General features: G+C 53.0%; 2 protein-coding genes across 2 annotated transcripts; one reads left to right on the forward strand and one right to left on the reverse strand.

Annotated features, from left to right (window-relative positions):
- Positions 1-495: 495 nt before the first annotated feature.
- NCS57_00544900 (1,3-beta-glucan synthase) lies at positions 496-6,415 on the reverse strand (the record flags this gene model as incomplete). The annotated part of the gene is made up of 3 exons (XM_053055368.1): positions 496-826; positions 878-6,184; positions 6,243-6,415. The coding sequence occupies 3 exons, from the start codon at positions 6,413-6,415 to the stop codon at positions 496-498; spliced, it is 5,811 nt and encodes a 1,936-aa protein (XP_052914323.1).
- A 4,890-nt stretch (positions 6,416-11,305) lies between these two features.
- NCS57_00545000 (SprT-like domain-containing protein) lies at positions 11,306-13,345 on the forward strand (the record flags this gene model as incomplete). The annotated part of the gene is made up of 1 exon (XM_053055369.1): positions 11,306-13,345. One exon carries the CDS (start codon positions 11,306-11,308, stop codon positions 13,343-13,345), a length of 2,040 nt encoding a protein of 679 aa, XP_052914324.1.
- Between the last annotated feature and the right edge of the window lie 57 nt (positions 13,346-13,402).

The following is a 13,402-nucleotide window of genomic DNA, read 5'->3' on the forward strand; positions in this document are numbered from 1 at the left end:
CCCGGGAATTAAAGGGCACCCCTGACATTGGCTTCATCATTATTCACAGACACACCACACATGCATCACTCACGGCTAGAAATATTGTTCAACATTATTTGCATTTGCGTCTAAAAATTGCCATGTGTTTTTCCTTTCATAGTACACATTAGAATGAGGTAAAAAATGCGCCTTCCCTCCAAAAAAGATCTCTCAGCCCAGTTCAGCCAGCGAAAGCCTGGTCTGATTCGTCTCTCCTCATCCTCTGTCTGCTTGTCTATAAACTTGATCATGTGCGGTGCAGGACCAAAAGGAGATAACGAAAACATGAATCCCTTGCAATTTCTTCAACTTTCGAAAAACAACAACAATAGAACCGACGAAAAGACTTTGGGTGCTCCCATGAATGCATGCAACTCGCTGACAGCCACGCAATCGTGGACCTTGTCCAAAAGCATAGACTCTTGTCTTTTCAAAGGTTGGGTGGTGGGCTCTGTTGCCCCCTTATTCCACCACTTAAAACAGCTTGATCTTGGCCGTGACCGAGGCGTCGGCACCAGTTGTCTTGGACTTGCCAGCTCCAGTGTAGCCTGGCATTCCAGTACCAGTCTGCGACGTACTGTTGGTGTCGTTGTTCTCGAGATCCGTGGGCTGCACCAGGTTGAAGCCAAGGCCGCCCAGTGATGACGAGATGGCATCTCCCACGTACTTGCCGGCAACCACGGGTCCGACAATGAGCGCGATGAACACGATCAGCAGGGTGAAGTAGAGGATGGCATAGCGGATCACGCGTCTGCGGCGAAGCTTGGACTGCTTCATCGAGTAGATAGGAGGTCGAATTTGACGACTGTTGCAATTGTTAGTTTATACTCAAGTAAACCATGTGATAGAAACGTACCTAGGACGAAGCCAGAACAGCATCATAGAGTGCAGCATGTCGACCTTGGGGATCAAGATGACAGGGGCCATGAAGAAGAGGAGCCAGTGGCCCAGAATAAAGTCGGCTGAGAACATGGACAACTCGGTAATCTTGCAAAGGAATTCTCGGGCAGGCTGAGATATGCTGTGCCATCCCATCGAGTACCACTTTCCGGTCCAGAAGGCGATGTTGGACGTGTCCGACTTGAACTCACGAGTCAGAGCCAAGGACACGATAAGCTTGACAAAGAATCGCTGAATCGCGGTCGCGGCGATCATTCCAGCCATGGTTCGCGAAAAGTTGAAGCCCTCAAGAACAAACATGCCCAGGAAGGAGATGAGGAGGAAGATGACGGAGGTGGCATGCGCAATACCGGCAAGGACACTGCCAAACTTCTTGCAGCACATACTAAGCACTGGTCCCATACAGCAGGCCATACCGAACATAGCGGCAAGGACACCTGCGTTAACACCAATGGGGGCGAATGAGATGATGAGCAGTCGAATGAGCGAGTCAGTCGGCTGGATCTTGGTCTTGACATCATCGGGCTGGATCCTCGCCACAACACCAGTCTGGGCGTTGATGAACAGATAGGGAAGAATCGTCACAACAGCCAGCATCAGGGGCGAAAAGATCTCGCTGAAGAAGATGTTAGCAAGCGGAGCTCGGGGGACGTCAGCTGACATCTTGGCTGAGGGGTCGCCCAGAGTCTTGCGCTTGTAACCCGTAATGCGAGTTCGCGAGAGTCGGCAGTACGAGATCCAAGACGAAGCATGACTTCGCGAGTTACCACGTGAAAGCCAGCGGAGGTAGTCTCGGTAGTCGATGAAGAAATCGTTCCAGGCAAACTGATGGGGGTTGTACAGGAAAGGGGAGATGGTCAGGGCCAGCAGAGTGAGCCAGAAGTAGATGAGAACGCCCTTCCAAACTGTGAGCGTCGCAAAGAGAAGCATCATGAGAAGTCGAGCTCCAAAGTAGATGGCGGGGCCTGCGAATCGAGAGTAGAGGACACCAAAGGGAATTCGAGCTGTGGCGAAACCACGACCGGTACCAATGTATCGCGCACCACCAAACGAAACGTTCTGCTGCACAGAGTTCGCGTAGATCTGACAGACGAAAACTTCGAACATGAGAGAGAGCGACGAGAACTGCTTGGTGAGGCGGAGAGCAGCGCGCCAAGCACCACGTTCCATGCACTCCTGGACGATAAGCGGGATGAAGGAGAGAATCAGGACGAAAAGAATCGAGACAACACAGCGGTAGATCCAGTCCGTGAGCGCATCAGTGTTGGCACAACCAGTGGGGAAGAGAGGGTCGGTGATAGGCACGTCTCGGTTGTACTTGCAAGCAATGGTCTCGTGACGGAGGGCTCCCAGGTTGACAAGAGTAATCATGAACATCTGAACCGAGAACATAATGAACATGTTGTTCAGATGGAAACCGGGATGGGCGTAGTAGAAGGAGAGGAAACGATCCAGAGGAAGCTGAGTGCCGAGGTAATAGTACTCGCGAGACAAGAATTGCTCGCCCATACCCGTGCCGATCTTGGTTGTGAAGTTGAGGACGGAACCGAAACCCAAATCACGACCCTTACCACACTGGAAGTACTCGCATTGCTTGATACGTCCTCCGCGGAGAAGGGCAGTCATACCGGCGTAAATATCCTCGTTCAGATGCAGACCCTTCTGAGCCTTGGACACACCACCACGCGTCGTCATGAAGACACCGTTGAGGAAATCGGGATGTCCGTAATGCAGCTTGCCACCAATCTGAGCCATAGTTCGAGCAAAGAGGGTACCGAATGTCTGTTCCTTTCCGGCGGCAATGTCACCAAGAATACCAATATTCTCTGAGAAAATGTACTCGCGAGCACCAAGGATAGCAACGGGAGATCGGACTTCATTCTTGACACCAGGGGTGTAGGGAGAAACATTGTCGGTCTTCATCTCCTCGAACTCGGCAAGAACGCTGCGAATCTTGAGACACTCCTCGAGATAGTTGTCCTGGTTGGCGTCGATGAGCTGGATGTACTCTCCACGGTAGAAGATGATGGAGTGGTTCTGGTTGTCGGACTTTCCGTCACCGAGAATGGGGTTACCAGAGAGCTGAACACGGAACTTGGGTCGACGCATGCCGTTCTCCATGATCTCAGAGTGACCATCGACCAGGACGGAGTAGAGCTTGGGCTCCTCGCCTTCGGCGGTAGGGGCCTCCTCGTCCAGGTAAGCAATCTGAAGGTCAGGATAAGCGCGGAGAAGGAATTCGGCGTTCTCCATTTCCTCCTTCTTAAACTTTGAGTAGCGCTGCATCGAGACAACAATCTTGAACTTGCGACGGGCCATGCGCTCGAGCTCACGCTCGAGCTTATCCGTGTTGCCTCCAAACATCTGAACAACCTCGGGGTTCTCAACGCGGTAGAGAAGCTTGATGGCACGGCTGTAGTTCATGAAACCAGAGATAGTACGGTACAGAGTCTGGAAGCGGAGAGAGGCCCAGATACGGGTGCGGAGAGTGTACTCGGGAGCCGAAGACTTGAAACCGATGCAGTAAAAGGGAAGGTCGTCAATCTTGCTCTTGGCCGTGTCCTTCTCGCCCTTGTCGTTCTCGTCGCCGTTGTACTGCGAGGTCTCGTCGGCAAGAATCTTGGTATCCTTGACGAAGCAATCCCACTCGTGAGGGTGAAGCTGCTTGAGGTACTCAAGGAGGGTGACACGAGAGTAGGGCTCGTCCTCACGAATAATCTCACGGAGCGACAGGAGAATCTTCTCGCTGTAGTGGGGAATCATGACAGTGAAGGTCGGCATGTTGTCAACTGGAACGGGCTCCGGCATGGGGGTGGACAGAGACTGGGCGAAGAAGGAAATTCGGCGTTCAGCTTCGCTGTAGCTGGGGAAGAACTCGGTCTTGAAGGAGTGATCTTCCTGCGACACGAAGAAGGTGGGAGCACGGAGAGTTCGCTTGCCCTCCTGCTCCGAAGGAACCTGGTGGTAGAGCAGCTTCTGAACGTGGTCAATGGCCAAGAGATGCTCGCGGTACATGGAGATGACAATAGCGTTCCAGATCTGCGAGATGAGAACCTTAGGCTTGTACTTGATCTCCATGTCGGTTGTAGCGAGGACCTTGGAGTAAATACGCTTGGGCAGGCGAGAGAAGATGTTTCTCCAGGGAGTCCAGATAGAAGAACCGATGTAGAAAGATCGGGCAACCGACATGAGCGTGTTGAGCAACACATACCACAGATAGGTATCGAGGAAGAAGAAGATGACGTCGGTGAAAGCCATCAGAGCCAAGACAATGGTGGGATGCCACTTGCAAAGTTCTCCCTTCAATAGCAGGTTGTCGCCCAGGCAGCTGTCCACGTTCATAATGGCCAGGTATCGGACAGGGTCACGGAAGGACAGGATCAGATAAGTGTACGAGACACCCATCTTGATACCGAAGACAACAGCCCACAATCCGTAAGACATGGCCATGTCATTTCCCTTCAACACAGGCCAGCTGGCAGTGAAAGTCTGACTAGCTACATAGCGACGAGTCTTCGTGCTCATGTAGCTGCCGAACAATCCACCAAGAGGCATGACGGAGAAGAAGATGAACGTGATGATGGCGATGATGAAGTGAACAATACCAATGATTTTGAGGATACTCTCCTTGAGATTGCTCGAGAACCCAAATACAACAACACCGGGAGCGACGTTCAGGATAAAAACCAGGAGGATGAAGAAGAATCGCTTCATCAAGTGCTGAGCACCAGCCCAGCGTCGAGGAACGTAGGCCCATTCAGCAATAGTCGCGATAAGCTGGATGAGAGAGGCAATTGCACCACCAAAACCAACGATAGAGAACGCCTTGCTTGTGGGTGGAGACTGGTTGACTTGCTGCTCATAGTTCTTGACGAGGAGAGTCGGGGCGTTGTGGGAAGTGTAGAACCAGAACATGGTCAGATGAATGATCCAGATACGGTTGAAGTTGACGATCAAATGGAACCAAGAGCGAGACTCCTTGTACGTCTTGAAGAAGCACTTCTTCCAGTTGACGTCCTTCAGTTTCATGTATCGCTCGGCGGGGGGCACATCGATGAGCTTGCTCTTATCCTGCAGGACGAGGCGGTCAATACCCTCAGGATACCAGAAGAGCTGATTGCAGTCATCATAACCGATAATATTCTTGTGGTCACGCTCGCGACGAACATAAACGCCATCAAGAATCTCGTAACCCTGGTCTCGGAGGTACTGGTACAGGGGAGTGATAACGTTGTTAAGATAGGTGAACTCCTCAACCGGCTCAACGAGAGCCTGGCAAGCAGGCGAGTTGAGGTAATCGTCGGCGCACTTGAAAATGAAGCACAGACACTCAGGCATGAATCGAACCTGGTTGGCCTCACCCCAGCATAGCAGGTACAGGGCGATCTGGCGAACACGGTCGTGCTGAGACATGCGGTTCATGCGAGTCTTCCAGCGATACTCGGCAGCCTCGAGGCTGTCGTCGCCCTCCAGGTCCTGCAGGGTCTCGGCCTCGTTGGCAGCGGGTTCCTTCTTCTTCTTCTTGCCCTTGCGCTTCAGATTGAGCCCCTTGGCGTTGGCGAAGCCAACAGCATCATCAAGATCGAGGTGAGCAGCAAAGTACCACTTGCGGTAGTTGGCATTGTCACCACCAATGTAATCGGCGTGGAGCGAAAGAAGAGCCTGGTTGGGGGTCATGCGGGAGGCTCGCGAGTCGAGGAGAATCATGAAGTGGTCGTACATATTGCGCATGCTATCCCTCTGGAAACCGAATTTGGAGGTCAAGTCGAGAAAGATGTCCTCCACTTCTTCCTTGGACAATGGGATCTGAGCGTCGGAGGTCCAGGCGGGATAGGGCTCTCGGGAGCGTTGGCCAGCCGGAAGGACATTTCCATAATCCATTCCATAGTTGGGAGTAGAGGCGCCGGAAGAGCGGTTGCCACCATAGGAGATTTGCGACGAAGGAGGTCGGTAGCCACGTTGGCCATCGCTGTAACCGTTATAATTCTCATCGCCTCGACCATAGTAATCCATCTCAGCAGCGCGGGCCATGTCGGATCTCATGGTGAAGTCACTAAAGGTCTCGGAATCCTCCTCGGAGCCATGGCGACCACCCTGGCCGTTGTAGCCCCGGTCGTAGTCCTGGTCATAATATCCGCCCTGGCCTTGGCCTTGGCCATTGCCATTGCCATTACCATAGTAGTCGTCCTGGTACTGGTCGTGGCCATCGTAGTAGCCTCCGTCTTGGTGGTAAGGGTTGTTGGGATCGGCGTTGTAGTAGCCACTGCAGAACCGTTAGCAAGAAATGCAAACTCAATTCGGCCAGAAGGCGGCAGGCTTACGATTCATCATAGTAGCCCTCATTGCGACCGTGGTTGTCGTAACCCTGGTCATAATACTGATCATCTTGGTAGTAGGAGTCAGTGTTTCCACCTTGCTGATTCCCTCCCTGAGGCTGACGGCCGTAGCCATCGTCATACTGGTCGTGGTGACCACCGCCTGGGTATCCCGACATGTTGATTGAATTGTTTTATCTGCAGGGCGCGAAATGAGCACGTTAGCACTGTCGAGAAATTGAGGTGCAAGCCATGCGCGAAAAGAGGCAGAAGAAACCAGGAGCCAGAGGCAACCGGAGGCTCATGAGGGCAGATGATGTATGGGAGACGCAGGCACAAGGTGCAACCGCAAGCACAATCGACCACGCAAAACTCACCTCGAGGTACACATGGGGATAACGAGCGAGGTAACTGAGAAACCAGATCGGATGAGGAAGCAACGAGCGTGGCCGGCACAGCAAGACGTTGGGTGCAGAGATGTTGTCAAAGGCCGAACGGGCAGTGGTTGTGGCAGGCAGTGCCAAGCGATGGTATGTAGTGTCTCGAATCGAAGGGGGTTGGACCGATCACGTCGCAGCTGGAGAGCGAGCGTGAAGCACCGATTCGAGGAAGAGGGGGGGCGTCGTCGCGAAACGGCGAGACTAGGGAAAAAGAGCTGATGAAGCCGTAAAAAGAGTGTCGGCGATGCTAAATGCAAGAACAGCAAAGGAGAAGTTGAGCGAGGGTGGTTTTTGGTGGTTTGACCTTTGAGCAAGCACGGGGAGGGAGGGAAACGCTGCTTGTCTCGGCGCCGGGTTATCCAGGGCGAGTTTCGGGGCGTGACGATGTGGGGGCGTGTGCGCAAGGAACAGGGGGCGCAGGAGATTGACCTGGGCAGGATACGGATAGAGCGACTGCCTTCCGGGGATAAGTGGTGTTAGGGGCCGTAGTACTGAGGACATGCGCTGGGTCAGGACATGAGTTATCGCAGCGAATCCAGGGAAATGTATTGGTCAAAGATGTGATATTCTTGTTAAATCATCAGGCGAAATATTAGAAGAAGACAAGCTCAAATTAACTCGAATCAAGACTCAGAATCAGGTAAAATTGAGAAATTCAAGGACGATAACCGAGGTGTCGTCGTTGAGTTTCAGCGGGCTTGCCGCAAAGCTTAGCGGGCGTCACTCACTGTAACAGCCCGCGTTATCGCAAATCAGTAAAGTACCAGATACCACCCGATCGACCAGCTCCTCTAACACAGCCGGCCTCTCTTTGGCCTCCCTCCCTCCCTTCAATCAATTCATTGCTGCTCCCTCCCTCTTCCTCCGCTTGTCCTCCCCCTCGTTTCTTCGCACTCCCCCATTCGCTGCTTGTCTCTTGTTGTTGTTGTTCCTCCCCGCGTGTGCTGGGGAAACCAAAAACATTCCATCCTGGTCCCGTCTCTCACTCCTCCTTCTTTTCAATCTTCCCTCCCTCCATCATCGATGCGTTGTCCAAACAGTGGATCGCCCGGCTGGTTTCCAGGTTGTCAGCTCCTCGTTCCTTGCTTTCCCATCCCCCCATCCATCCCATCTCTGGATCCCAGAGGCCCATCGCCCCTAAACGCGCCCGCCAGTCGCAGCGCAAGCCAGGGGCGTCGACCGGGGGTGCCAGGGGATACGAGCTTCGATTGGTCAGCGGGAGGCTGAGAGCCAGTTTTTAGGGGGTTGGTTGGTCATTTTTAGAGGCGGACACTGCGGGTTCTTCGGGGGCATGGTGCTTGGTGTGCGAGTCCCGCCAGTACTTGGTGGCTACATCATCTGCTCTCAGCTGGCCCTTGTCCTGCTGAAATCTTGCACTGAAATGGCTGAGGCAGGACTCCACAGAGTGAGATAGGGCCTCCGGAACCTTCGTGCTTCAAGTATACCTCGAGTACCGTTCAGAAATGGCCAGCCACGCGTCATCATTGGAGCGGAGCGTGCTTCCTTTGCTGGAGCCTCTGGAAGCCTCCACTGGGGCAAAGACGCCCCTGAACGGCGCATCCGGCTTGTCAAGTCAAGACAATTTCTGTCTTTCTCGTTGACAGAGCTGCAGGTGTTTGCGAGTGAGCAAGCTCAATTCAATGGCAAGCTTCTGCAATTGTCGTCAGGGGCTGGCCTTGGTGTGGTGCACGAGACTGACGCGAGGGTTACAGATGAGCAGCCATAAACCGGTTCGACATTCAAACCTGCTTGGTTTTGAACCATATCAGGGCACAGGGCATGCTTGTATGCACGGAGCTATCATCGGCGTGTGTCTGGTGTAGGTTACAAGCAAGACGTTGAATTACACGTGTGTTTCGAGGCCCTGCAGTGCAGCACAGGCTGGGCTGCTGGCTCCCGTTTTCACGGCTACGGCCACATCCGCGAAGCTTCCGGGGTGTGCTGTGCTTTTTTGCCAACTCCGCCGACTCCGTGAAATTGAATGATGACCTTGTCCTTGCCCTCTGGCGATATGTATGTACCCCTGAGGTATTCCGTGTGGTGGTGGTGGAGAACTCGCGAACTCGCAAACTCAGCATCATGCCCCTTTCATCACTCCATGAAAAAAACGGGAACCTGGGTCCTTGGACTGGGTTTCTCCAGTCTTGGGAATTACACAGATGCCTAGACTTATGGCAGTTGTTTCAGCCTTGAGATGAAATCTCGATTGTTGAGGGGTTGGCGTTTGTTCAAAAGAGGATGGCTGGATGAGAAGGATGGGCTCCATCATGCAGGAACACGAACTTGCATTCTGCATCGCCACGCTCGTGAGACCTAAGGAGACGACAAACGACAGACGAGGCAGAAGCAGAAGAAGGAAACATGCCTATGCAAGGAAGCAGAGAGGAAAATGCGGTGATGCTGGGCAAGGATCCAAAGCGAAGCCACCCGCTGCTGCCTCTCCCCTCGGCCAGTTCCATCACGAAATTGGGCTGCATTTGGCTTGCACCTTTCCCTCCCGCCATCATCAGCACAATTACAGCCGATGACGACGCTCGACGCGGCCTTCTCAATGCGCCTCTGTTAGTTTCTCGACAGGGCTACGTGGGTACATAACGTTACCCCCTGGTCATTTTTTACACACGATCCCACAGCGATTCTCGATCCTAAATTCCAACTCGGCAGAGAGGCCGAAGCTGGGCTCTCTCAATTTTTTTTTTTACTCTCAACGGGTCTAACGTTATCTATTGAGTTTTGGTTCGTCCAACCTCCCCAGTCCCAATCTGGCCATGCTGTGATCTCGTATCCACAGCGCTAGAAGGCCATGCTTTTTTGGATAAGTTCGGCATCTCGAGTCGAGTCGAGTTTCAATGTCCCGCAGCGTGTCAAATAGGCCTGGCGTTCCGCCACCCGTTTACTAGCAACGGACGGGGCTTGTTGGGTCAGACTTGTTCGGTTCGCGCGGGAACTGGGGTCGAAGATGAAGAAGAGTGATGACAAAATTGCTTCAAATTCGACGGTGAGGGAGGATGAGGGTGAGCTGGAGTGCAAATGGAGACCTCAGCAGAAATCCTCAGTCCCACAACGGCACCAGCACGCTCTCTTGCATGCCTGCCTGTACCTCGCAAGTACCAGCAGAGATCGAGCGATGGTCGATCACCAGTCGGGGGGCCGGTCCTCTCTTGTTGGCTGAACTGATGTGGTCGTTGACTAGGCCTGGCGGGTCCTCCAAAAGTGGTCACCTCCTTTTCCCCTGTTCCCACTCGCTTCAAAGGTCCGAAGGATGGAGACGCGGGCTGGCGCGCGGCCAGGCCACGGCAGCGAATGTCTTTGGTTAGCCTTGCCTTGCATGCTTCGGCTCATTTTCGAGACCCATGGCCGCAATGTCTCGAGCGAGCCCTGTGTGGATGAGCTTGGTAATCCTCTACGTCATGGATTGCGATCCGTCTGTTGGCTGTGCGTACCTATCCGTGAAATCTGAGACGTTTCGAAATAGTTGAACGCAAAGGCGAGTACCTGTGGGTGCAGTATGCGTGGCCTCAAGATCATCCCATTGCATACGTTAGCTGTTCAGGAGGATCTTTCAGCATAATCACAATCTTAGCTTCTACTTCTAGCAAAGGATAATGGCGAAGCTTACCAACAACAAATGCGTCTGCCGGTTCTTCTCTCTTAGGATCATATATCTGTAACTAACCCTAAATACCCGTAAAGTACAGGAAAGGAGAAGCATATAGTCAGTTGGCACACTAGCTTGGCTACTTGACGGTGATTCACTGGATTGGCTGCCCGCCTTGATTCATAGCTCATCTCCATTCTCATCAGAGAGGTTGAGTTCTACATAACCTATACTTGACTTAGGGTATTTTCCTCATGCTCCTTGATTGCTATTGTATGATAAATAGCCTGAGAGACTGATGAGTATTTGTCAAGGATAGTCTCGCTGGCGTTAGACCTAGTTGGACCAAACATTCGCTCCTCAGGAGGAGTTCCTCAAAAGAATAAGACGTTCTACGTATTTCGTTCATAGCAGAGTCGGATTTTGGCTTCGTAAAAACCCTTGCAAAACATGCCTGCTCACGGCGAGACATCAATTATTGCCTTCTCTTGGCTAGCGAGAGGCTTTGACTCTCTCCACAAGCCTTGGCCTCGTGTTCGAGAATCACGAGCCAACCTAGTTGCTTGGTAACAAAGTGCTCAGGGGTAACACTTCCAGTCTATTAATAGACGAGGCATGCCTAGTTGAGATACATTTATTGCCATTCCCGTCACGAACTGGTAGCCTGTACAAAGACCGTTTCCTGATGTGGTGCATCATTCATTCCAGTGTAAATCACGTGACTCCGCGATGCAGCATTCCTGTTCGGGTCAGTTGCTCTGACAACGCATACCCGCTGTCTCGTGGGTGCTTCACACCAACCATGTAGATCACGTAACAATTCAAGTTTCTTCTCCAACCTACACAGTTTTCCAAGTCCATGCCAGGCTAGATCCTCGTCTCTAGGCCACCACGTGCTTATTTCAGCATTGTCTAACCAGAAGTGTTATCTACATGCCAGAGCCGATCCCAGCCTCTACACAGCCGCTGTCGTAGCAAGCTGAAAGCTTCAGCTTTTCCCACTCCCGATCTTATTCTTCACCCCCACCACCATGGCTCGGCTCGCCGATATTTGTCCCTCCAGCGATGACGACCTTCCCGACTTGAAGACTCTGATTAGGAAGCAAGGTGCCAGAGCAACCAGAACAGCATCTAAGCCCACGAGCGTTTCTGCCAAACCTGCCGCCTCAAAACCCACAGCCAAGTCTGAAACTCGTCGAGTACGCCGTCTTGGAGAGCCCAGCAAGGCCACAGGCAACCCACTCTTTCAGCGATGGAATTCGGAGGAACATGAGAACTCTCAAGAGGGTAGGTCGAGAGGACCGGGCCGAGCATCACGAAAGACAACACCAAGCGAGTCAATTTCGCCCCCGCCTGAGACTGGTTCTGCCTCAGACTCTGAATCTGAAGATGACCTGCCCCGCGCCAATGTTCAACGGCCGAGGAGACGGCAACCGGCCATTGAGGATTCTGACGAGGACAGCGACTCACAGGAAGAAGAGGCGTTGCTCACGAGGGTACGGCGACTTCAGAAGACCAAGGCAGGCGCGGTGACAGCGCCAAGTCAGGAAACTGAGAAGCGAGTGCCCAGGGCCAGGCCGGAAAGCAAGTCGAAAGCGTTGATGTTTGCAAGGGAGATTGAGAGTGGGACAGACACCGAGGTGAACCGGGAAGAGAGCGAGGCTGAGGATCCAAGCGTGTATCAAACTGCAGGCGAAGACTCTTCTGACTCTGCCTCTGAGCTGGACTGGTTGAACGATTCCCCCGATCAACCAGCTCGGACGAAACCCACGAGACCGGTCAGGGTCCGACCTCAGGGAACAGCCGGCGCAAAGGATAATGCTTCCCTAATAAGGAATGCCCCTTCTCTAAAGCCCAAGGCCAGGACGAGTCAGAATACCACGAAGGAGACAGCATCGAGCAAGGAGGTTGCTCAATCTCGGAAGACAAGCCAAAGCAAACAACGAGGGGATTCACAAGACACGACAACCGCCTCAGACCTCGCCGATACTCTATCCAAACTTCGACTTCAGCTACAAGACTTTTCCGATGAGGAGGGCAAATCGTCAAAGAGGGATCAGTTCACCACGCCTCCCAGCACACCACCGAAAACCTCGAAGCCCAAGGGGCTCATGTCTCCGAGCAAGAAGGTTCAGATTCCCAAAACTCCCCACAGGCCCAGCATGGACGCCTTTTGGAATCAAGATGTAGTCAACGAGTGGAATGACCATCACTCACCACGAAAACTCATGCTTCCACCAGTAACAAAGAGCCCAAGCAAAGCGAGCCCAAAGAAGGAGCCCAAGAAGGAAACCAAGAAGGCTTTTGCCGCGAGAAAGAATGCTCTGGCTGAGAGCTTCCTCGCTGAACTCGATCGTGAAATCACTCAGGGCGAGATTGCAAAACTGGCCGAGTCTACAGGCGGTGTCAAACTTGTCTGGACAAAGACACTTAACACCACAGCTGGCCGTGCTAGTTGGCGTCGGGAGACGATCCGCACAACACGCAAGACGGATGGTGCTCAGCTCTTGGTGACGTACAAGCACCATGCCTCAATTGAGCTGGCTGAGAAGGTGATTGACGACGAGCATCGACTACTGAACGTAATGGCACACGAGTTCTGCCATTTGGCCAACTTCATGATCAGCGGTATCACCACGAATCCTCATGGCCGCGAGTTCAAGGCGTGGGCGGCAAGGTGCTCAGCCAAATTTGGAGACCGCGGCATCGAGGTTACAACCAAACACAGCTACGACATCGACTTCAAGTACGTGTGGGAGTGCTCGGCTTGCGGGACAGAGTTCAAGAGACACTCCAAGAGCATCGATCCACAACGACATCGATGCGGCAGCTGCAAGGGCCTACTAAAGCAGACGAAGCCGACGCCGAGGGGCGGAGGTGCCACCGGAGGTCCGAGCAAGTATCAGATCTTTGTTAGGGAGCAGATGGCGGTGGTCAGGGAAGAGAACCCCGGGAGCCCGCAGAAGGTGGTGATGAAGCTCATTGCGGAGAAGTGGGCGAAGCAAGGGGGTAATAAGGGCATGGATGGTGTTCTTGAGAAGATGGTTGATTTGACCATTGAGGAAAAGTAATAGAGGGCATACAGGCATGAGATACCCAGTTTGGCATATTGTACGAGTGTAACGTAT

This window comes from Fusarium keratoplasticum, chromosome 4 (genome assembly GCF_025433545.1).
Source record: "Fusarium keratoplasticum isolate Fu6.1 chromosome 4, whole genome shotgun sequence".
Lineage (NCBI taxonomy): Eukaryota > Fungi > Ascomycota > Sordariomycetes > Hypocreales > Nectriaceae > Fusarium > Fusarium keratoplasticum.